The sequence below is a fragment of the Citrus sinensis genome, chromosome 4 (genome assembly GCF_022201045.2).
Source record: "Citrus sinensis cultivar Valencia sweet orange chromosome 4, DVS_A1.0, whole genome shotgun sequence".
NCBI lineage: Eukaryota > Viridiplantae > Streptophyta > Magnoliopsida > Sapindales > Rutaceae > Citrus > Citrus sinensis.
The window spans coordinates 1,003,577-1,029,112 of record NC_068559.1 but is presented as its reverse complement, the minus strand read 5'-3'; the positions used below and the strand labels follow the sequence as shown (position 1 = coordinate 1,029,112).

General features: G+C 32.9%; 2 protein-coding genes and 1 pseudogene across 2 annotated transcripts; all 3 read right to left on the bottom strand.

Moving 5' to 3' along the window:
• LOC107178030 (probable LRR receptor-like serine/threonine-protein kinase At3g47570) lies at positions 1-5,260 on the bottom strand (annotated as a pseudogene).
• Positions 1,419-4,123, bottom strand: LOC127901758 (LRR receptor-like serine/threonine-protein kinase EFR). The gene is made up of 3 exons (XM_052439316.1): positions 3,989-4,123; positions 2,839-3,067; positions 1,419-1,747 (listed from the first exon to the last, which is right to left on the bottom strand). The coding sequence occupies exons 1-3, from the start codon at positions 4,121-4,123 to the stop codon at positions 1,419-1,421; spliced, it is 693 nt and encodes a 230-aa protein (XP_052295276.1).
• Positions 5,261-5,293: 33 nt separating the features above from the next.
• On the bottom strand, positions 5,294-9,431 carry LOC102611316 (anthranilate synthase alpha subunit 1, chloroplastic). The gene is made up of 11 exons (XM_006486274.4): positions 9,109-9,431; positions 8,781-8,965; positions 8,493-8,682; positions 8,162-8,313; positions 7,657-7,772; positions 7,214-7,460; positions 7,085-7,141; positions 6,782-6,934; positions 6,576-6,656; positions 6,079-6,165; positions 5,294-5,982 (listed from the first exon to the last, which is right to left on the bottom strand). Exons 1-11 carry the CDS (start codon positions 9,317-9,319, stop codon positions 5,662-5,664), a joined length of 1,800 nt encoding a protein of 599 aa, XP_006486337.2. The 5' UTR covers positions 9,320-9,431; the 3' UTR covers positions 5,294-5,661.
• Between the last annotated feature and the right edge of the window lie 16,105 nt (positions 9,432-25,536).

The window sequence follows — 25,536 nt, the reverse complement described above, 5'->3', positions numbered from 1 at the left end:
GTTAATGCGTACACCAAGCAGCACTTCCTTAATGACATTCATCTCCATCACCATCTCTCTTACGCCCATTCGTTCATTGGGTGTTTCTGTTAAAGAAGCAATTCCAATTCTGCCAAGTGAAGTCAAGCATTCCCTTATTTTGGCTTTCATGCATGGCTCATCTTCGGCATCTTTGTCAACTCCTTGTAGCAGACGAGAATATACAAGCTCCATCACTCTCTCTGGCAATGCCATCTTACAGAAATTGTGCAGGCTTAGGCAGTCTGCAAACATTTCATCTGTCGGTCTCTTTCCTGTCATTATCTCTAGCAGAAGGATTCCGCAGCTGTAACCCTTCCCCTTGTGTTGATAACGAGCCACCCATTCCATATTCTATAAAATTATAACAAAAAATAATTATCCTTTTTATGGTTCATGATTAAATCTGATAAAATAACTTGATATTTTTTGGAAGTGAAAGACAAGAATGGACTCACCAGGAGGCACATAACCTATTGAACCCCAGACTGCAGCTGAATTGCTCTGCCCCTTCATGGGATTAGTGACGTTCGTAGGAAGGAACCTGGCCAAACCGAAATCTCCCACATAAGCAGTCATGTCATAATCAAGAAGAACATTGCTTGGCTTTTAATCACAATGAACAATTGGTGTTTCTCAATGGTGATGAAGATAATCCAAAAGCAGCGACAATATCTACAGCTATCTTAAGCCCTTCTGCGAGGTCTAGTCTCCTTGTAGCTTCATTTGGATGCAACCAACTTTCTAAGCTTCCGCTGGGCATGAACTCAAAAGCAAGAGCTTTGAAGTCATTGCCTCCAGAATCCATGCTTGAACCTGCAGTGATTATTTTGAGAAGATTTCAGTGCCTGGTCTTCCGCAGAGCTTCATATTCTGCAATAAAGCTTCTGGAAGCTCCTATCCTTTCAAGATTGAATACCTTGACTGCTACAGGCTTTTGATCCTGGAGTAGCTTTCCCTTGTTCTCACAAAGCCGAAGAGAAACCATCAGTAGCTCTAAGAAGCTCATCATAAGGGATCCTCAAGAATTCTTCTCCCAGGGATGACCGTAGAGATGGTCTTCTTGGCTTTCTTTTCTGAAAGAATCCAACCGAAAGCATAATTAGAAATATCAAACAGACACCCCCACAAACTATTATAAGAATAAATTTTGGTACCGAGATGATGGATCTGCTTCTTAGAACTCTCAATGGCACAGGATAGTAAACGCAATTCTGGAACACCACCACAGAGCTTCCCGTTTCCAACAATCGAAATCACACTAGTGTTGGTGAAAACACTCATTGATGGCAACTGGCCCTCAAAGTTATTGAAGGACAAGTTCAAATTCTCAAGAAAAGGAAGAGTCTCTAGCTCTTTTGGAATTGTGCCAGACAAGTTGTTGTGAGAAAGATTCAAATCTATGGTTCCTTTGAAGGAACCAAAAAAGGAGGAATTCTTCCTTGAAACATGTTACCACCAAGAAGAAGATGTTCAAATTTCGAACGATTTCCAAGAGTGATTGGAATTTCACCTGATAACATGTGCTCAGAAAAATCCAGTTCCTGTGTATTACTCAATGAACCGACCTCTAGTGGGAGAGAACCATTAAAATTGTTGTGAGCAAAGTCGATGGAAGATAAAGTGGAGAAAAGGCCAGATGGTTTAGGAATTGAACCGCCAAGTTGGTTGCAAGAGAGATTAAGAATCTGCAGGCTTGTGAGGTTCTCCAGGCTTTCGGGAATGTTTCCTGTCAAGTTGTTCTCGGCCAAATTCAATTGAAAAGAGTAAAGTGAGGTTGCCAATGGATTCTGGGATGGAAGAAGAGAGTTTATTTCTGTTGAAAACTAATTGTTGCAAGTTTTGAAGCTTCCCTATACTAAATGGGATAGAACCTGAGAGACAGTTCCTATCTAAGCCAAGTTGAATTAGGTTGAAATACTTAGGCATGCCAGCAGGGATGTCGCCAGCAAATTGATTTCCTCCGGCGTCCAGAATTCTTAGTTTAGTTGAGAGATTGGTAAAGGAATCTGGTAAACGCCGCCAAAACCATTGTCACTTAGTGCCATTATTCTTAAATTGGTGCAATTAGTTAAAGATTCAATAAAACTCAGGTCGCCAGCATCCCCAGTGCCTAAATTATTAGAAGCAAATTCAGCCACCTTAGACTTGTCATTCTTCTTCCGAGATCAAAAGTAACTGGCACCGAAAGTCTGCTCTCAGTGATGTCAAGAAGTATCATTCTAGATGCATTGGAGAAAGAAGCTGGAAAATTCCAGTGAATTGATTTCCTCCAACGAAATATAACAAATGCTCGGGAGTGCCAGGCCTATATCCCAGGGCAGACCCATTTTTAAGTGGTTATCTGGAATGATTAAATCTGTGTGAGAGGAATTTTATAGATTGAAGAAGGGACTGTTGCAGAGATATTGCTTAGACCACTTCCAAAGTATTCCAAGTTTGTGAAATGACCAATAGAATCGGGAATGTCTCCTTCAAGGTTATTTGTCCCAGAGAAAGAAGCGTGAGAAAAGATGAGTTACCAAGAGATGGAGGGATGATTCCATGCAGATTGTTGGAGAACAGAGATAGGTAAGTGAGCTTGGAAGTTGCTGGAATTTCGCCAACAAGATCGTTGAAATTTAAATCAATGACTCTTAACGTCTCAGCAGCGCGACAAGTGGCTTGGAATTTCACCCTGTACAGTACTGTTACCGAAGTTTAGATTCTGTAGACGAAACAAGTTACCAATTTCCTGTGGGACATTACCCTAAAACTGATTGTCCTGAGGGTAAATTGATCTGAGGAAGGTCAAATTGCGGATGAAGGGTGATATAGAACCTGCCAGTTTTTGAGACCTTAAGTTCAACTCTACATCTCTCCAGTCCCGGCTGCTGCGTTTTACTCCCTGCCACTCGCATAGATGAACAGAATCATTCCATGAGCTCAGAATTCCAAGAGGATCTTCTGTAATAAAATCCTTGAATGCCAGCAAAGCAATCTTGTCAGTCTCATTACTACATGTACTCGTGGCATTAGCAACAGTGGAAAGAGAAGCTGCCAAGCAAAGCTGCGAGATAATAAGCACAATAAAATTTATTCCGATTACAAGAGAAGGCCACATTATGCTTGTCATGCTGGTAATTTCGCCTTCATTTCAGGCTAAAGAGGAGAGTGCGACGACATTAAGAGTTCCATCACTTTAATATATCATGCAAACAAAGCCGAAAAATTGTTAAATAAACAATGACATAATATGTCAAATCTCTTCTCTAATTTTCAACCCTTATATCAACTATTATAAAGGAGTTATTACCTCAACTATTATTGTGTTGCGTCCACATTCAAATACAGTTGGCAATTATTATTTCTTCACATGCCAGTATGTCTAGGAATTGTTATCCATTATCCTGCTGCCATTTTATATGATTATTTTTAATGAAATATTTTGTATCTCTCTCTGTTTCTGTTCAGACAAACAAATCTCCATCTAATCTGATGAATCGAACATGTCATGTTGTTACATGTTCATTTGGGTGCGACTGCAGTACATCCATCTCATTTTTTTGTTACATGCAACTATATTATTAACGAATGATTGATTAGGGACAACAAAACACTTGTTACGGACGCACGATGCACTGTTACAGGACCCCTGTTCATTATAATTCAAGCAATGAAAGAGCGAATTCCGATGCGAGCAATTTACTCACAATTGAATAGGTAACAATAACAATAGTCTTTTAAAGAGACATTTTGTCAAACACATTCAAAACCCACATTTACATGAAATTGAAAAATCACGAGAGATAGATAATTTGTTATAAAAACAAAAAACAAAAAAAGGCTTGAAGCGCTTTCCTTTAGCAGTTTTCTTGTCACCGCGTCCACAATAAACTGATTACGCGGCAAATGAATTAATTGGTTAATTTAAATTAATGTTTATTATTTATAAAAGAGATTAAAGTTTGAGATTGGATTAATTCATTACTTGATGGAGGCGAAGGGAACGAGACTGAAGAGGCAGGATTTGAGATCGAAACCGAAACGACGTCGGATTGAGAAAAACTGAGAGTTTGTGATCGCATAGGAGGTGCTCTTGGAATAACTGCCCGACTGCCGCCATATTATTCTGTTTTGTCTAAGTCTCGAAGGGACAATGACGACGGGGGCGCGGACACTTTTGATTAGTACAACTGAACCTTTCAAGAACGGCAGTTGGGCTGGGCTGGCAACGTACAATCGGAGCTCTACACAATTAACCACGCAAAACCAGGAGAAATGGGCCTATAGTTCGGCCGAATTTGCTTCACTCTTGGGCCTTATTTCTAACCAACTCTCACCATATTAATTATTATTATTTTCCAGCCTTACTCTCACCGTACAATCGGAATGGGCAAAACTTAACTTAATTAGTTAATTTTTTTAACTCCCCTTCTCTCTACGATTTGATTTTAAAACTACACAGTCAAACACTTAGATAGTTATTTTTATTTTTATTTAATTTTTTTGGTTTCAGAAATCCTCAATTCGTTTTGAATTATTACAATTTGTAAAATACCTACAATCTGAATTTTACTCCAAGGATAAACGAGGAAAATAATTCATCCCTTTAAAATTTGAGGAAACCCCCCATTCGAGCTTGAGCCCCACATCATCAAGCACATGCGTTACCACCGGCCTTCAGACGTCTACGACTTGAATCAACTAAAGTTGTAATTTTGACATTTTTTTTTATTACATGAGACTATTGCTCAAATTACAACTCATATTACATAAGATTATAATTGATATTTACAAATCAGACTATTAATGAGACCAACTTACATCAACTATGACTGATATTTACAAATCAGACTATTACTAGGACCAACTTACATCAATGCTAATAGAGCTCTGCCCAGATTTTAACCCTTACAAATATTCAAGGGATGTCTATTTCTCACTCTTGGATAATGGAGAAGACTACCTTCACTTAATTAACAGACTATTACTGGGACCAATTTACATCAATGCTAATGGAGCTCTATCCAGATTTTAACCCTCACAAATATTCAAGAAATGTCCACTCCTCACTCTTGGGTAAGGAAGAAAACTACATTCACTCAATTTTAATTGAGGAAGAAAATACCCCTAAATACATTTGTGAGGGTTCGAACCGCTACCCTCCAACTTGGAGGGCAAAGCCGAGTGGCTGTCATTTTGACATTGAAATTAGAAAATCTCAATAAAATACACAGAAGTAATCCCCCCCCCCCCCCCCCCCCCAAAAAAGTAATAATGAAAAAAATCATAATTTGCAAATAAATATAACAGTTATATAAATACAAGACACAGGTTACAAATACAAGACACAGGTTACAGATGTTGATTAGGCACACAAATTGAGACGATGGAACAGACATAAATTACAGTTGCTTCTTTTTTTTTTTCCCCTTTTGTTTATTGCGTTATTTAATTTATTTATTCATACTTTTTTTTTCTCTAAATCCTATCGGAGCAACTCAACTCCCCTTCAAACTTCTTTTTTTTTTTCCCCCTTTTGTTTATTGCGTTATTTAATTTATTTATTCATACTTTTTTTTTCTCTAAATCCTATCGGAGCAACTCAACTCCCCTTCAAACTTCAAAGGAGTTTCAAATTCCAAGACATCAGCTACTTGATTATTTAATAAACGCTGACTCAGCCAAGTCGATGGCTCGGGCAAGTCCGGCAGCCTTGTTCTGGCACTCACGGTGCTCGTCATCTGGATCACTATCAGCGACGATGCCAGCTCCAGCTTGAAGGTAAGCCACCCATTCCCGGCGCTTCCTGGCATCCTTGTACAAGTACATTGTGTCATAACGTGTACCGGTTTGGAACACCATGGTCCTTAGAGCCAGGGCAATGTCCATATCTCCAGTAAAGGAAACACCGCCAAACCCACCACTGTAGGGGCCACGTCTATTTACCTCCAACTCGTCAATTAACTCCATTGCTTTCACCTGTTTCATAATGCCAATAATGATCAGACAAACATTAACTAGCAACGATCCGCAGATCTAGTTGATTGAAAAAGAAATAATGCAGAGAGTTCCAACCTTTGGTGCTCCACTAACGGTTCCAACAGGCAGTGCAGCACGCAGGGCATCCCAGCAACTGAGACGATCTTGCAACTCACCCGTAATCTGAAAAAAGGCCGAATCAATGGCTTTGGTGAGCACTGAATGTGGATTTGGTTCTGTATGGCTTAATGTGTAAGTTTGGATATTGTTTAAAAGCTAGGAAGGGAGAAAAGAACTCAAATTGCCATTTGGTGACAAAACAGCATTCAAATCCCACACCTAACCAAAAATGCATGACTAAACTAATACAAGGCATGGGGTATGTTGGGCCTCCACTGCAAGCCAACAAGTATTAAGTTTAAAAAGTCCGCACATAATCTAACTTATCCATTACAATAAATATATTCCCCATATGTGCTGCGAATTTGAATGTTGACAGAATCCTGAGGCTATGTTTTCCCAGATCTACAATCCTTTTCGAGAAAAGGACAAGTATAGGTACTCGTTTATAGGCTTCCAGTTTAGATGCTAACCGTGGAGCTTATGTGCATTACGTGCGAATACCGTTCAACATTCATCAGCTTTTCCACTTTCACAGAACCAGATCTTGCAACCTACATCAACATAAAGGTTATTAAAAACACTTTATGAACCTATGTCGCAGAAATCATATCGGCCATCATTAGAAAACACAGAAGATGATAACATCCACAAATACAATGAATCATTTCAGAAATACCTTTCCAACATCATTCCGGCCCAAATCAACCAGCATAACATGCTCTGCACATTGCTTTGCATCCTTTAGCAACTGTGTTTCCAACATCTCATCTTCTTCGGTCGTCCTCCCTCTTCGAACTGTTCCGGCCAAAGGTCGATTCACGATCTTGTTCTGTTACAACAATGCAAAAATAAGCAACCATGCTGATGATTGTTCAAAAAGTAGATAACCAACGAATTTAAATGTTTACAGCCAAACTTTACTTTTCTAGTAATTTCTAGAAAGCCTAAGTAATTTAAATTGATAATAATCAAAGTTTACCTTCTTTACTCGAGTAAGAATTTCTGGACTTGAAGCTACCAGAATACACCCTCTTGCCTGATAAAAAGAATATTGATATCAGAAAGTGCAACAAAAAATTATACTAATTCCAGATGGTACTGTGCATACTTGCAAGTAAGTCATATATGGACTCGGATTCACAACTCTCAGTGCTCTATAAACTTCAAATGGATCAGCAAAAGTTCGACGTTCAAAACGTTGGCTAAGTACAATTTGAAAGATATCCCCGGCCTGAATATGTTCCTTTGCCTCTAGTACAGCATTTTTGTATGCTTCGCTTGTCATGTTTGACTTTTTTAATGGAGGACCAAAATGATGAGTGTGTAAATCTATGGAACCTGGGGCGAGCCTTGGCCTAAGAATCAACAATCAAGCCAAAAAATAATGAATCTCTTTGCTTTTTTGCGAGCCTTGGCCTAAGAATCAACAATCAAGCCAAAATATAATGAATCTCTTTGCTTTTTTTAAAAAAAAAAAAAAAAACTCAAACGTGTAATGACTTTCTCCAAAACCAATATAAAAGTACACAAAATTACTACGAATTAACTCACAAGTCAATATCCTGTACTCTGGCCACCAGTTTCTCCAAGTGTTCCAATCCCTCAGCATATGCTTTCTGGACAGAGGAGTGTTGATCCAGCCTCACCCAATGAATTACATATACTTTCTGAGGAGGGGAAAAAAAAAACAATTCAGATAAAGCTCTATAACAGCTTCTAACAAAACCAATTTTACGAATTGAATGCCAGCTACTTAGTTGGTAAAACCTCTTTAGTTGAGACAAGAGGTCTAGGGGTTCAAACCCCTGGTGGGGGGGGAATTTAATTACCAAATATACAATTTGCAAAATGAAATTCTGGCATATAGTTACTTTGTTTGGGAAGTTGATTGACAGACAAAAGCCCAATTTCAACCATGTGCATGTTGAACATCATCCTTTTTTTCTCTCAAGAGAGAAGGGCAAGTCACAATCAAAACTAACAAACATTTAATGAAGTAGTTTGCTTTACCTAAAATTTGAGTAGTGGAAATGTTGATGGACATTTAAAGACTAACCTTCTCCACGTGGTCAAAGACAAGCACATCATTATAGAGGCCCAGATGTATATCTGCAAGACTTCTATCATCATGTGGTGCCTTTGAGAAAGGTAGCTTTTTCTTCTCCACATAGCGAACGGTATCATACGAGAAATAACCAACCCAACCACCTATTCATAAAAATAGAGAATCTAAAGTAAGAAAGAAGTAAACAGCATAATAAACATTCCACAATTTCAGCAAATTTAAGCAGCCGACTACAAGATGCCAACATCAATTCAACTTATTCCTTATTTCAATCCATAAAATTAACTTCAAAACAAGTAATATATCAGCAAAATTTAATTACCGCAAAAAGCTTCAGGAAGTTCGTCGATTATTTGAGGCTTCCAATCCTCGGAAATTTTTCTGGGAATCTCCATCGGATCATCAACAACCTCCTCGACTAAGCTCCCTTTCTCATGATCCATTATTGTAACATTATTATCTTTCACGATAACTTCCATCACAGGCTGAGCTCCAACCACACTATACCTCCCCTGAATAATCATCCAATCCAATTCAATTTCATAACTGAAAAAAAAAAAGCATAAATCATGACTACCCAGATACTGAAACAAAAGAAAGAGTCACTTACAACATTTGAAACCCGAACACCGGGCTCCACTGATTCAAATAAAAAACTCGGAGCCTCTCTGTCATCTTCTTGAACCAAACACCGATATGCAACCACCGGAGTAAGGTGGTCCGAGAATATGCAACGGTATAAGGGTACCAAATTTGCCCTTTTGGAAGCTTCACTAAATCCTAATGCATCACTCGCTACACAAAAAAAAAAAAACAAAAAAAGATTAAGAAAAGAAAAAACAGTTTCTTGACACTAAAAATAATAGCACGCATTATTTTCATCTTACTTTCTCGCATTTTCTCAGTGACCGAACAGTGAGCAGAAACACTTCATTTACCTAACTTAGTAGCAGTGGCGGTGGCGGTGCTGGTGGTGGTGGTGGTCTGGCGAGAAACGCAGCACTTGACTGTACTGAAAGTTGCTGCGGACTTGGGGAGGTTAATGCGGGTGACGGTGACCGGAACAAGAGACAGCCGGTGACTGGGTGGGACCAAGCGGTTGGAGAAGCTTAGGGATTGCATTGATGTTGCCGCTGCGCCTGCATTCATCGCTACAAGAACAAATAAATAACTCAAAAATCGATAGCGTCAGTCTCCGGTTGAAGCTCAAAACAAAAGATTATGGATTTTGTTTTTGGCCTCTCGGTGTCTTTGCTCTTTGAGCTCGCCACAGGACGTTATATATAGAGTGAAGGTGAAGACAGCGTAGGCCAAATGCCGCCGGCAAATCATGTGGCCACGTAATTTAATTTTGATAACTCAATTACCGTTTTGTCCTTCTGTCACTTATTGAAAAGTATTAAGTTTGACAAGTAAAATCGGGGATTTTAAGTCTGGTGAGGTGGCTCTTAATTATATGCCAGTGTGATAGATTATGAGGAGCCCACAGTTCATTTAAACACTAGACTTCAAATGATTTCGTGATAAATTATTTTAGGGTGCGGTTGATAGTATTATTTTTCGGTCACTGTTTATTTTACATCTTTTTTAGGGAGAATGCTAAGGTACAGACTCTGTACCTTACAGCACCCACACAAAATGTCCGTGGGCCCCACTTGGGCCCACTTTTCATTTTACTGTGCAAGGGTGGCTGTAAGGTGCAGAATCTGTAAGTTAGCCTCCCTCCTTTTTTAGAAGAAAGATGATTTTTTGATGTGACATTCTCAAAAATGAAAATATATTTGCATATTATTTTAAAAAACGGTATGAAAATAAATATAGTCAAACATGTTCCGAAATTGCGTTTGATAGAAATCTTTACCAAAAAAAAAAAAAAAAATTCAATTCATCATGTAATGGATAATTATAGAGCCACATTAATTTATATAAAATTATTTATAAAAGAGAATTATTATGATGATGAGGATGATGCAGTACATATAATGTTTATTTATTCATTTGATCTTTTATTATTATAATTTTAATCAAAATCAAATGCAAAAAAGCTGGTAAAATAATAAAACTAGCATTAATTAGCATATCACAAAACACAAACTCGAATTAAAACTATATTTATCAAAGGCATTTAAATAATTCATTTGTGTGTAGCTGTAACTTATAACACAAAAATAGAGAACAAAACAATTCCTTCTTAATTTATAAAATCTTCATTTCATATTTTTATAAAACGAAAAATTATGCAAAAATTGAATAAACAATTCAAAATAAAAATTATGAGGAGAATATTTGCAAAGAGTGCATGAGGGAGGTTGCAAGAGTGGTTTGGTAAAAGACTTAAAGTGCAACACCCTAAATTTAACACGTAAATCCTTATACAAAAATTTTAAATTGAAATATATCAAATTTTTTTAATCAAATAAAACCACAAATCCATGTGTCTTAAAATTAAATAATCTCTCCTGAAGATAAAAATTAACAAAAGTCTCAAAACTCCCCAATTACATGTTCATAAAATAAATAATCTTAGAAGAAACATGAGTTTACCCTTCTCTTAGTCAACTAGCAAAATGAAATGAATTTCTAACTCCAATGATAAGCATATCTCTCAACAAAATACTTAATCTGCAAAAAGTAATGACGAAGGGTGAGTCGTTAACTCGGTAAGTAAAATCATTCCTAACACACTAGGATTATCGAGTACTAAAAACATTGCAAGTCTTCTTTTATTTAAAACATATATTATAAGTTAAATTTCATAAAATGACATGTTATAACAAGATTGCGTCAATTCATAGTAATTTAGAATATCAAAAACATAATTAATTATGGAAGCAAATTGTATAACATATATATAGAAAACAAAATATTAGCTCATGTCACATAGTGTCACCTATACTCCAGGTGATCAGCCTAGAAACAGAATTAGAATATCGTGAGTACACTCAGAATAGAAACCCAGTACTAGTCCTTATATATTTTATATGATCAGAATCAAAATAACTATAGACAATGAGTCAAAACATTTAAATTAGTTTTTTTTTTCTATATGTATTCACTTGTACATTGCATTTTGCATTGTATGTGGCACTTCGCGGCGCTCTGGTCCTCGAGAGGTGACCCCCATAGAGTCTCAAGAGGTGGCCCTCGTACAATCACAAATAATTTAAATCGTACATGGGTACAAAACATTTGTATCATATTCATAAATGTCCATAACAATAATTTAGGCTTGCACAATATTTTATAGACAAAATGATAAAAGGTAATCATGTAACAAAATAAATTTCATATTTAAAAACATTTATAATATTTTGTTAAAAATTTAGATTTGAAAATATTTACATAAACTAAATTTTGTTATGAAAATTAATTAATCTTTGAAATAGTACAAAAACACTTATAATAATATTAAAATAATCATACATATCCAGTACATTAAGAATGAAGTTACTAACCTCGGTAAAAGCAATTATCTATACACACCTCTAAACCTCAAACACCTCCAACACCTAAAACAAATACAAGATATAACTATTAACAACTTATTCTAAAAACCCAATTTTCTAATTCATACCCGTATAAATCTGATTCTTACAGTTTTAACTCTTAATCTAAAAATCATAATGACACAATATTTTATAGAACTATTCTGGACATCCATAGGTATCTCTCATAAATTTTTCAAGGGGATCCGACACCAAAAACAATTTCAAAACTATTTGTTTCTTGATAATTCAAAATTGTCTCACAGTGCCTTAACTGAACATTGTAGATTCCGAGATTTTTATAAAATTATACATCAATCAGAAAATTATGAAAGGAAAAATGGAAATACTAGACACATATATTAACCTCTTCTAAAGTTTCACAATTTTTCGAGTTCATTTGGTAGAATAAATAATTTTGTGAATATGGTCATTCTATTGAAATCGTAATTTTCTAGTGCAACAGTGTCATTTTCGAAAATCCATATAAAATTAAAAACAAAATCGAATCTTATAAAAAAAATATTATTCAATTATCCCACATATATTAACCTCTTCTAAAGTTTCAGAATTTTTCGAGTTCATTTGGTAGAATAAATAATTTTGTGAATCTGGTCATTCTGTTGAAATTGCAGTTTTCTAGTGAAACAGTGTCATTTTCGAAAATCCATATAAAATTAAAAAAAAATCGAATCTTATAAAAAAAAAGAGTATTCAATTATCCCTGAATGTCTAATTTTCAAAAAGATAAGGTTTTTTTTTTCTTATAAATCGTCCATAAAATATATGTTTTATTTCGGGATATTCATGTTGTCTAAAATTGTTCAATGTGTTTATTGCATCAGTGATTATCTAACATGACTCACCAATAAATTAGTGCACTAAAACACAACTCAAACACCTCTTAAACCATGTATAATGGTCTTTAACAATCTAAAATCATGCCAATAAAACCCTAAATAGAGCACAATGATAGGAAATCAAATAGAACATAGAGAGAGTAAAACTTACCAACCGTTACGACTCTCTCTCCCTTAAGCAAAAGTTTGAATCCTAAGATATGAGTGAAAGAGTAATGAGCAGCAGTAGAGAGAATTAAAAAAAAAAAAAAAAGACATTGTGGATTTAGGTTTATGGAAGAAGGAAAAATATAATTTTATAAGGAGCCTTAAGAAACCCTATTAACTTTGGAAAGAGTAAGTCTTTTCCAAAATTACACTATAAATCATATTCATGGATTTAATAATCCTTATTAATAAGGGAAAAAATGCCATTTGTAATTTCTAATAAAACAAAATTTTCATAATTTAAAATCATGGAAATTTGGCGTTATATAAATAGATAAGATTTGGTAAAAAAGAAAACTGTATGTACGGGCCGACTGTGGAGACAATGTTGGCATTTGTTTTTCTCTCTGAAATATAAATAAATTTAAATTATTCTGAATTTTAAATAGAGTTGAAAGTTTGAATCTGAATTATATGTTTGTCTTTTTATATGTATCACTAAAAATAAATATTAAGTTATTTATTTTTTAACTTAAAAAATCTAAAAACTAGTATTTTTACATTTATACTTTTACAAATTATAAATCTTAAAAAAATAATAAACATCTCAAAGAACATAAATAAGATAATATACTATCATAACATAAATCATATTCAATTGGATAAAACCCTTTAATATTCTATATTAGTATATGTTAATCAATTGTTTTTTGTAGTTTATGATGTTTTTATATGCAAAGTATTCATAAAAGATTATGAAGTTAAATAATGCTAATTTGAAGAAAATAAAAAGATAAAAATAATAATAGTTTACCACTATATTATCACACGTTATAGAGATAGGTAATAATGCTAATTATTAAATTTTATTTAGGTAAAGATGAAAATTAATTATTTGATAACTACATTTTAGAGAATATCTTTTAATGATATCATTCAAACTTTTTATATTAAGAAAAAAACTAAAAAAAAATTCTCAATAACTTACGGTGTATTTGGCACACAGTATTATATTATGTTGTATTACATTAACATTGCATTTTAATAATATTGTATAATGTTTGATGTCACACTGTATTGTATTAATTTTTAGTTATACTATATTTGATGTTGCATTGTACTGTATTAATTTCTTTGCTGATTAATTTAAATTATATATTTAGAAAATAATATTTATTAGTATTTAATACTTAGAAAAATATTGAATATAAAAGTCTTAAATTTTGACAATTTAACATTATTGTTTTAATAAAAATGTTAAAAGTTATATAATTATTCTTCATAAAAATTTAAGCTTATTATCTTAAATTTTTAGTAGCATAACATTTATTTTTTAGTATTTTTTAAATATATAATCTATAAAATAAAAATTAAATCAAATCGTCCGATGGAATAATTTCACGTAGTATCACAACATAAATAAATAATTAAGGTATACAAAATTAGCTAAAAACCACAATCACCCACCACAACTTCCAATTCTCAACTACAATTTAATCACCAACCAGCTCCCAATATCTATTTAATAGACCCTTTACCCACTTCGTTTTATGTCTCGTATGTTTTTTATCAATTAATCACCAACCACCTTGACACACAACTCCCAATTCGCAACCTAAATTTAATCGCAACATAAATCGTGTTTCTTTGAAGTGTCAATTCATAATCTTTTTTCTTTTTGAACAAGCACAAAGATTACTACTTATCAAGAAAAAGTTTTATTTATTTTATATAAAGTTTTTATCTTTGGTTTATTTGAGAGATTAGCAAATGGATTTATTGGTTTATGATCTGAGCTTGATGTTAGGATCTTTTTTTTTTTTTTAATTGTTGACTGGTTTATGCACTTTTAAGGGTTTGTGATTTGAGCTTGTGTGATTTGAGCTTGATGAAGGTAGATCATGAAGGCATTAGAGCTGGTGGTGTCTTGCGACGGTGGCTGTGAAGCTAGTTATCACGCGACGCGAGGTGGTGAAGTTGCAGTGTTGCTCGGCAAATCAAGATGGCGTGGTGGTAGAGCAAGACTGCCGTGCATTTGGAAGAGAGGAGAAGAAGAAATTGCTTGACGCATTTAGAAGAGAAGAGAAGATGATTTTTATTTTTTATTTTTTATTTTTTTTGTTACGAGCAGTTGGCTTTGTTCCCTGATTTTTTACTCTCGAAAGTTGTAAGGGCTTTGCAAAAACGAACAATAAATGAAGATGTAATGCAATTAGAGATGGCCAATGGGTCGGACGGCACGTGGCACGAGCACGGCACGACACAAGCACATTTCGGTGGTGCACGCAACACAGCATGACGTGAGCGTGGGCTGGGCTGGGCTTAGAATTTTAGGCATGCGAGCCTTAAAATCACGACACAATTAGAGATATATTTATAATTTATTAAATAAATAATAGATATCATGATATTAATGAATAAAATTATAAATATCATGATTTTATAAATATCAATTAATATTATTGTGAACTATTATGTATGACTCTATACAAGTCCAAGTTAACAATTAAGTTAACCCTTAAGAAAAATTTGTTATTATTGTTGTTGTTAAGTATTAAAAAAATTCTAATATTATAAGGTCAAACTCAGTAATTAATATTACATTTTCTTACTATTATTAGTTTATTATTATTGAATGTGGACTTGAGTTTTGAATTTTCAATTCTATTAAATTTGAATTAAGGTATAAACCTAAAAAAAGTACATAAACTTGAAAAAAGTATGGCAACAGCTTGACATACGCTCTTAAATTTTTTTTTATAAAAAAAAACGCTTATTGGGATTTTTTTCTTAGGCACGGCATGACATGGCCCACAACACGGCACGTGTGCCGGGCCGGGCCTAAGTAGAAAAAATTAAGCACAGCACGGCACGACACGAAATATATAGTGGGCGCGACACGGCACGGGCACGGGCACGGGCACGGGCACGGGCACGGGCACGGCCACACATGGGCCTTGCTTGCCGGCCCGACCCATTGGTCATCTCTACATGCAATGCGGGGTAAACTCGACATTCACATGGGATTTCATTATGTTGGTTTTGCCGCATTAATTTTTTTTATGCAATACCGCGTAACAGTCAAACATTGTATCGCAGTATCTTAATATAATGTGGCGTTCTAATACAATGTTATGCGGGGCGCCAAACACCCCCTTAATGATTTAATGATTGAAAATTTTCATTCAGATGAAAAAACAAACAAACTTAATGACTTAACCAATTAAAATTAAGTCAATTAAATCATTAATTCAAAAAAGCATACGACCCAAAAATCTGACAAATAATATTTTTTTTCAAAATCTCCATAAAATTCACCCAATGCCTAATCAAGCATATTGTCATGGTAATCAATGGGCATTTGGCCTAGTGGGAGAACATTTACACTCAATATGCGAAAGTAAGGGTTCACACCTCCATAAAAACATTGTGGAGTTAATTACAGTCCTTCCTCAATTATTTCATAATTGAGTGGAGATAGAGTTTAAAAAAAATGCATGTCGTCATGGTATATTAGCTTAGATAGTAAGGTCAAATATGATATTTGACCTTACTTTGATCCATTTATCATTATTTTAATATGCACCACTCTATAAGTAAGTGAAGACTTCGTATAAATAGATGAAAGTTAAAGACGGTAGAAATCCCATGGAGGGGGCATGTGGATTTTCTCCATTAGGAAAGGATATGGAGAATGATTTTAATCTAATTTTTTATTCAATGGAAGGACGGAAACAATCTTTTATCCAATTTCTTATTCGAAAATAATTATTATGATGATTTGTATTTTGTTATATGACTTTTGTAATGGATTAATGTTAATATAAGATATATTGCCAGAATTTATTTAAATTTTTTATTTAAATATGATTAAATCAAGTTCAAAAACTAAAAATATATTAATTATTTGGGGATTGAGGACACTTAGGAATCTCCATCCCCTCCCCTCAAGTAATTTTGACAAGTATAAGCGGGGACAAAAATATATACAAAATATCGGATATATGTACGAAGATGTCGGTCCCTCCTCTCCCCTCCCCTCCTCATTGCCATCTCTTGTGAAAGTGCTACGTAATTGCTTGCACATGAATTGAAGAAGCATATGGAAATAAGAATGTATTTTTATGGCTCAATTTTTCTTGGTCCCTTTATTCTTAGTCCAACTAATATTTCTCTTTACTTCTTGCGTGATCTAATATTTACAGCGTACACAATTTTTTTAAAATACTTTAATAAAATTGTAAAGTTGGTTATATAATTCCAATAAGTACGTAGTAATATCTATTTTGAAAAATAATAATAATTATATTATTATGTTGTCCCCGTTGACTAACTTTCTAGCTTCGCCCCACAGGGACCAATCCCAAACAAGTGAGATTGCGACAATTTTTTTGTGATATGGTGGAGAATAAGGGGAAAATATAATGGGTGGAGACCGCAGAGTGAGGAATTAGGTGTTATTTGGTATTTTCAAGAAGCGGCTTGATTATATGCTAAACCATATTTTATGGTAAATTTATTATTTATTATATATCCATAAAAATATAAATTCCTATATTATATCCAACTCAATGGTGGTTATGTATTTATCTTTTTAATTTATTATTGCTTTATAATTATCTTTTCTTAAAAAAAGAACCAAAATACCTATGAAGTCTCTTTATAATTAATAGTTTTAAATTCTATATAATAGAAATTTAATTCTTATAAGCATGCGGCAATAAATATAGTATGTCACATCTTGTACAAATTTAATTTATACAATAATTTGTACGTGTCATTAATGAACATGCATGCAATGATAGGGTGGAGATGCTCCATAATGCAAATAATGCAAATAATAATAATAATAAGATGAAGAAGAAGCTAAATTTTGCTTCAACCCAAAATTATGAAAAGTCATAACTCCATCTTCGTGCCGTTAGTTTGACCGTTAAATTTAACCATCGACTACTCGGACAGTATAAAAATACTATTATACCTTTAGTTTATATGATTAAATGATCAAAATACCCATTAAAACTTAAAATTAACGACTAAAATATTCGACGACATAATTTCAATTTTCAATTTTCACTCCTTTCTTTCCATTTTTCTTTCTCCCTCCTTCCCCCACTCTCCTTTATTTTTACAGTTGCGAGACACTTTACAAACGGTCTTGTTTTCAAAAGCTTCCTCCGTTATTTTACCTCATTTCTCTTTTGATTGTTTTTAATATTAATTTATAATTTAATTAACACCTAATGCTGCTAAGAATAAACACGGTAGTTGTGGTTGTACCAACTGGAAGAATGAAGATAAGTGTAAGCATGGAAAATAACTATCACCATGACAAGTAATTATCATGTGTTTCATGACAAGTAATTATTTTTTAAAATATCTATCACCATGCCCGCTCGATAATGAAAGATAAGAAAATGCTTGTTGCCCCGACAATATTGAAAATAAAAAAGAAGATAAATTAAATTACGCTAGAGTAGGGTTCAGTCGGGATTGATTGTCGGGGCAACAAGCATTTTCTTATCTAGGGGTTTCTATTTGGGGAGTATGTCGCTGCTCCAGGAAATAAGAAAGAAGATAAAAGTTTTTTCATGCAAACTTACTGGGGCGGACCCAAAATTTAATATTATTCCGGGCTAAATTTTAAAATTTATATTTTGAAGCGAATATATAAAAATTTATAAATGAAAAGAAATACATTAAATAAGAGGAACACCAAGAATCTTATCCCTATAAAAATGTATTATAAACAAAAATAATTATAAAAAAAGTAGAAAATAAAAGGCAATTCAAATCTCAAAACACTATTTTTCAATTATAGAATATGACATTGCAACATATAATAACATGTAATTATATAAGAATTAAGAAATCAATTAAGAATTTCAAACTAAAATAGATCAATATATATAATTACAATCAATTAAAAATTGTAAGTAAAGCTTTTATGTTTGAAATCAAGTATGAAATTACCATGCTTAAGAAATTAAACAATTAAAATTTATTCATTCATTCAAATTATAAAAGTATTATTAGTCAAAAATTTCAATAATAAACTAAATTCAATTCAGCAAAAAAATACTTGGATGTAGTTGTTTCTTTGTCTGGTGCTCTATCTCTCTAACTAGATGTTGATGATTCTTCGATCAAAAGTTTTGTTAAAATACTCAAAGTTTATTTTCTAACTTGTCCTCCTAGTTAATGTAACTAAAAAATAAAATCTAAAAATTCACATAAAAAGTTTATGAAAATATTGATAATTGTTACTATATGTTGTTTTTGTAAGTATTTTTAATACCAGTGACGATATTATATTACATTGACATACTTTTTTTTCAATTCGAAGTTTTTTAAAATAAATTAAAGAAGTAATAAAATTTTAGCTCCCTAATGTTTACATTCTATTCAATAAATATATAATTTAATCATTTTATAAAATAAGTCACTAATTTTAATTGAAAATAATATAATTGAATTAGGGACATATTTGAAAATAAAATAAAAACTCTATTGTTATATAAAATTGATGAAAACATAAGGATAATTGAGTTAGGGACATATTTGAATATAAAATAGAAACTCTATTTTTATACTAAATTGATGGAAATAAGGGTAATTGATTTAGGGACATATATGAAAACGAAATAAAAACTCTGTTATTTTACTAAATTAATGAAAACATAATGGGTATAAATGATTTTTTCGGACTAGACCGGGCTATTGCCCAACCTAGCCCACGTGTAGGTCTGCCACTGCAAACTTGTACGTGGCTTGTTATACCAGCAGTGCAAACTGATCTAGTCTTCATTCCGATTGACCATCAAAATATACGTCGTTGGTTTCATGCCTATATACAGAGTATTCCCAAAAAAAGCTTTGTGAAAACTACGGAAGTTACTTTGGCAAAAACTGGTCTTTCAAAGTTATTTAACTGCTTCTGAAAACATGCATGTTAAAACACTTTTAACTCTTGACTCACGTCCTAAAACGCCTTTTCAACACATCAACGGCTAAACGGGCCAACGGAGACCGTGTTTAAAAAGAAGCTTTAAGAAAATCAGCAGAAACTTTTACTGAGTTCTTATTAATTTTGTCAAAAACAAAAACCTAAGGGCCTATTGGGTATTGTTTCTGAATTTGTATTTTCTGAGAACAAAAATGAAAATGAAAATTGTATTTTGCAGTTGCTGTATTTCGAATTTAAGTATGCGTTTGGTATCATTTTCTATATCCTGTATTTTAAAATAGAAAATAATAATATGCATTCGGTAGATACAGTTGAAAATGGTAAAAACAGAGAATATGCGTTCGGTAATACCTTTTTCAAAATCAGTTTTTACTAAACATTTAAGTTAATTGTATTCATAAAACAAGAATGAAAACAAAAGTTTGAAAAGGGTACCGAACATGCCTTTAATTTTCAAAAACTTTCCCTCCAAAAACTTTTTGCTCCTGAATGATAATAAGGACCGTCTTTTGTTAATGCTTTAAATATAATTTATACTTTCGTTAACTCGGTTAGACTTCTGAACCGGAAAACTAAATAAAAGTAAAGAGTTAAACTACTTACTTGATATCCTTGCTATTTACTGTCTAGATAAATTGCTAAGTGTTTATGGATAAATAACTTTTTATTGATTTTGTTTCTTGGGTACAAGAGTAGTTCTCACATTCGTGCTTACTTTACATTGACTCAAAACTCTTTATTGAGAACTTTGGACTATTATTGACATGAGTTATGACTCTAAGGTGCGTTTACTTCATGAAATGAGAATGGGGTGGAATGAGAATGAGCTGAATGTGAATGATAATTTAATGTTTACTTGGCAAAAATAAATGGGAATGGGAATATGAATGTACTGAAATGTCATTGATGCGTTTACTTGGCAAAATAAATAGGAATGAAAATCAATTTATCAAAATACTCATAGTATTAAATAATGTAATTTTCATTAATTAGATATATGTATAAATATTATTAAAAAATAATATTAATTAAAAAATTAAATTAAAAATAATAAATGTTAATAATGATAATATTAATAAAAATAATAATATCAATAATTAATAATAACTAAAATAATAAAGTTAATAAAATTTAATAATAATAATAATATTTAAAATAATAAAATTAATTGTGATTTGAACGAGGGTAATTCGGGAAATATGAAAAAATAAGAGGGATACAAAAGTCAGTTCAGAAAATAGGAATCTCCATTCCCAACCCCCCATAGGAATGAGATTTTCATTCCTTATTTTTAAATTATGTGGGACCCACACCTTTTATTTCCATTCCCAAATTATATTTTGCCAAGTAAATATGAATTTCATTTTTATTTCTTCATTCATATTCCCTAAACTAAGGATGGCAATTGTACCCGTAAACCCGCAAATCCGCCCAAACCCCTGCCAAAACTCGCATGATGCGGGTAATTTTACCCGTTGCGGGCGGGTTTAGTATTATAAACTAAAACCCGCACATGGATGCGGGTGGGTTTGGTATTAACCTTATATCCAGTGGATACCCGCATGGATATCCACCAAACCCACAATATTTTTTTCAAATATTTTTAATTTAATTTAAATCTAAAAATGTATAAAGAAAATAATGTCATTATTCAAATTACCAAATAGCCAAAGGTTCAAAGTTGTGTATGTGTGTATGTGGCCCATTTCCCATTCTAAAGTCATAACCTAAAGAAAACTAAAGGCATTTCCCTTCGAATTAGTATTTGAAAATATTAATCTTAGTTGTTATTATAGGCATTGTGTTGGATGGGTGTTTATGGTGGTGAATGAAATGAATATCTTCTCTCGGAGCTTGTTTTAAATGATAATATGAAATGTAATTATTATTTTTAGATACTAGTTTGTGTTTTTTAAATGGATTTGTGTAATTTATACTTAAATTTGAGAATTTGTGTTGGATTGATGTTGAAATTTTAATTTTTCATTTACATTGTTTAAATATAAAATTGAGTGTGTTATATGGAATTTGAGGTTATGATTATAAATTTATATATTAAACATTTGTGATTTTAAATAAGGAAACCCACAAAAAATCCACCGGGTACCATTGCGGGTTTGGTAATTGTTAAAACCCGCTGCGGGTGAGTTTTTTTAAAAAAATTAAAACCCGCTGCGAGTTGCGGGTGGGTTTGGTAATTTAAATTTTGTGCGGGTTTGGATTTGGTAATGGCAAACCCGCTGCGGGCGATGTCCATTGCCATACCTACCCTAAACCCTCAAGTAAACACATCATGAGTTACAAAATACAAAATTTAAAAGTTACACTTTACATGTAGCGAAAAGTCATCGATTAACTAAAAAGTAAAAAGCAAATACTGGTTGGCTAATTATGATTTTTTAGTGACTCACTATCTATGAATAGTAACTGGCTACTGTTATTTATGCTGACTCACTGTCGGTAAGAAAAGACAAAACAAAAAAGATGTTTTCACTGTTTTTTCTTTATTGGATAGTAAGTAAAAAAATTTCATATGTAAAAACACGTAATTCTAGATCTGACTACTTTTGATTTTTGACGAGCTATTTATTTCAAAATTTAAAAGTTACACTTTACAAGTAAACACATCATGTGTACAAAAGACAAAATTTAAAAGTTACACTTTACATGTGATGAAAAGTCATCGATTAACTAAAAAGTAAAAAGTAAATATTGTCTGACTAATTATGACTTTTTAGTGACTCACTAACTAGCTACTATTATTTATGCTGACTCACTATCGGTAAGAAAAGGCAAAACGAAAAAGATGTTTTCTTAGTTTTTCCTTATTGGGTGGTAAGTAAAAGAAGGTCATCTATAAAAACACGTGATTCTGGGTCTGACTACTGTTGTGCAAATTTTAATGTACTCGCAAGCGCACGAATCTATTGTAGTATAGACTAATGGTGACGAGTGTCGATCCCACGAGGAGGTGGATTTTAATTATATATAGAATTAATTTTGTAAATGAGTTGTTGGATTTATGGTGGAAATGATTTGGAATATGCTAATACTTAAATTAAAATGGCGAGAATAAATTCTAAAATTGGAATTGAAATGGCGAGAATAAATTAAAGAGAATTCTATTAAAATGACGTACTTGGGTATCTGGATCCGTATCAACATGCATCATGGGCTAAATAATCCTTATTAATGCCAATTAAATCATGAGGGGGGAATCCACACTTCATGAATCACGCTCTAATCAATATGGTACTAAGGGCTTATCGTGCCAAATAATAATAACCTTGTACTAGAGGGCCGGTGAAACCAAGGCGGTACTAGACAAGATTAGTATTATTTGTCGACGAGAAGTCAAAACATCCACAAAAACTAGAGGGGAAGAGAAAATAAATTTACCAAATTAAGCCCATGACACATGTTGAGACTTCACCTTCAACCCAAGCTTGAAAGAAAATTAGCCACTCATAATTGAACTAGGGGCAAAATGGAAATTTATTAAAATACGAAGAAAATACAAGATGGAGAGGGAATTATAGAAAACAGAGTCCAAAAATGGATTCAGAGATATCAAATTAGGGGGGAGAGGCCCCTTTTTTATAGATACATGGAGTAAATCATGGCCATCGGATTAAAAACAGTTTGGACGCTCAGGATTGCGCCACGTCATCAGTTAACAGTCCACGGTTTGACCACGCGGATGAACAGTAACACGGTTTGACCCGACTTTGAATAGTAACGCGGTTTGACCCGGATGAACAGTAACGCGGTTTGGTTGAAAATAATCCTGTGTGATGCATGCACCGTACGCGAGATTTTTCGTCCACTGATATGCTGCCACGTCACCATCAACAGTACATAAGAATTTTAGTCCAACAGGATCGTGACACCTCATCAGTCAATGCCACATCATCGGTCAATGTCACGTCATCGATCCGTCTATGTGAACAGTGCCGTGAACAGTAACGTATACAGTCTCGTATACGTGAATAGTACCGTACATGTGAATAGTATCATTTTTCCTTTTATGCTCCTCCTAAGGTTTTCGACCGTCCTGAGTTCAAAAGTGATGTCCGTTTTGCCGTCTGATCTCTCCTTTATTGTGAAATGACTATAATGCCCCTAAAATACATAAATTACTTAATTAAAATAAAACACACGTAATTAAATCACAAGAATGTTAAATACATAAAAGCAAGGGTTATTAGTAAGACTTGAAATGTAAAATGACGGTTTTCTCCTTTATAAATATGCATTTTCTAACACTCAACAACTACTTTTGATTTTTGGCGAGCTATTTATTGCAAAATTTAAAAGTTACACTTTACAAGTAAACACATCATGTGTACAAAAGACAAAATTTAAAAGTTACAATTTACATGTGGTGAAAAGTCATCGATTAACTAAAAAGTAAAAAGTAAATATTGTTTGGCTAATTATGACTTTTTGGTGACTCACTATCTATGAATAGTAACTAGCTACTATTATTTATGTTGACTCGTTATCGGTAAGAAAAGGCAAAACGAAAAAGATGTTTTCTTAGTTTTTCCTTATCGGGTAGTAAGTAAAAGAAGGTCATCTATAAAAACACGTGATTCTATATCTGACTACTTTTGATTTTTGGCGAGCTATTTATTGCAAAATTTAAAAGTTACACTTTACAAGTAAACACATCATGAGTACAAAAGACAAAATTTAAAAGTTACACTTTACATGTGGTGAAAAGTCATCGATTAACTAAAAAGTAAAAAGTAAATATTGTCTGGCTAATTATGACTTTTTAGTGACTCATTGTCTATGAATAGTAATTGGCTACTATTTATTTATGCTGACTCACTATCGGTAAGAAAAGGCAAAATGAAAAAGATGTTTTCTTAGTTTTTCCTTATCAGGTAGTAAGTAAAAAAAAGTTATCTATAAAATCACGTGTTTTTATAGATAACTTTTTTTTACTTCTGACTACTTTTGATTTTTGGCGAACTATTTATTGCAAAATTTAAAAGTTACACTTTACAAGTAAACACATCATGTGTACAAAAGATAAAATTTAAAAGTTACACTTTATATGTGGTGAAAAGTCATCGATTAACTAAAAAGTAAAACTAAATATTGTCTGGCTAATTATGACTTTTTGGTGACTCAATATCTATGAATAGTAACTGGCTACTATTATTTATGCTGACTCACTATCGGTAAAAAAAGGTAAAATAAAAAAGATGTTTTCTTAGTTTTTCCTTATCGGGTAGTAAGTAAAAGAAGGTCATCTATAAAAACACGTGATTTTGACTCTGACTACTTTTAATTTTTGGCAAGCTAGTTATTGTTGACTAATTTTCCATGTCGTTTTCTATGTTGTCTGCTTCTTCACTTCCCAAGTAATCCCACCATTCAGCTTCACGTTGGGCTAATTCTTGTTGTTCTCATTGAGCTCGGATTTCTACTTTGAATTCTTTGGCTTAGTGTTCCACCAATTTTGTATATTTAATTTTAGTGAAGAATGGGACTTCATAAAGTGGATGCTTCTGAGTAGAGTTTTTTAATTGCATCTTCAATGATTAAAATAATAAATGCAAAACTACTAGATATACTACGATCACTTTGATTTAGAGTGAGCTGAACTGAGCAATTTATAATCTTCTACTATGTGAGTATTTATAACCATATATATACAGTTAAGTTTTAATTAATTACATATATTTTATTCAATATTTATCAATTAGAATATTATAAGAAGTTTAGATCCGCGTCGATCCAAATCCGGCTAGTGATAGTAACTTTTGTTGAGAATAAAATTAAATACAGCTAGTCATTCTGATGGGGATTAGAAACTGGCCAATGGTGAATTAGCCATCAATAATTCCCATGTGAATTAAATAATTATAAAGACTTTTTCACTTTTTTTCCAAT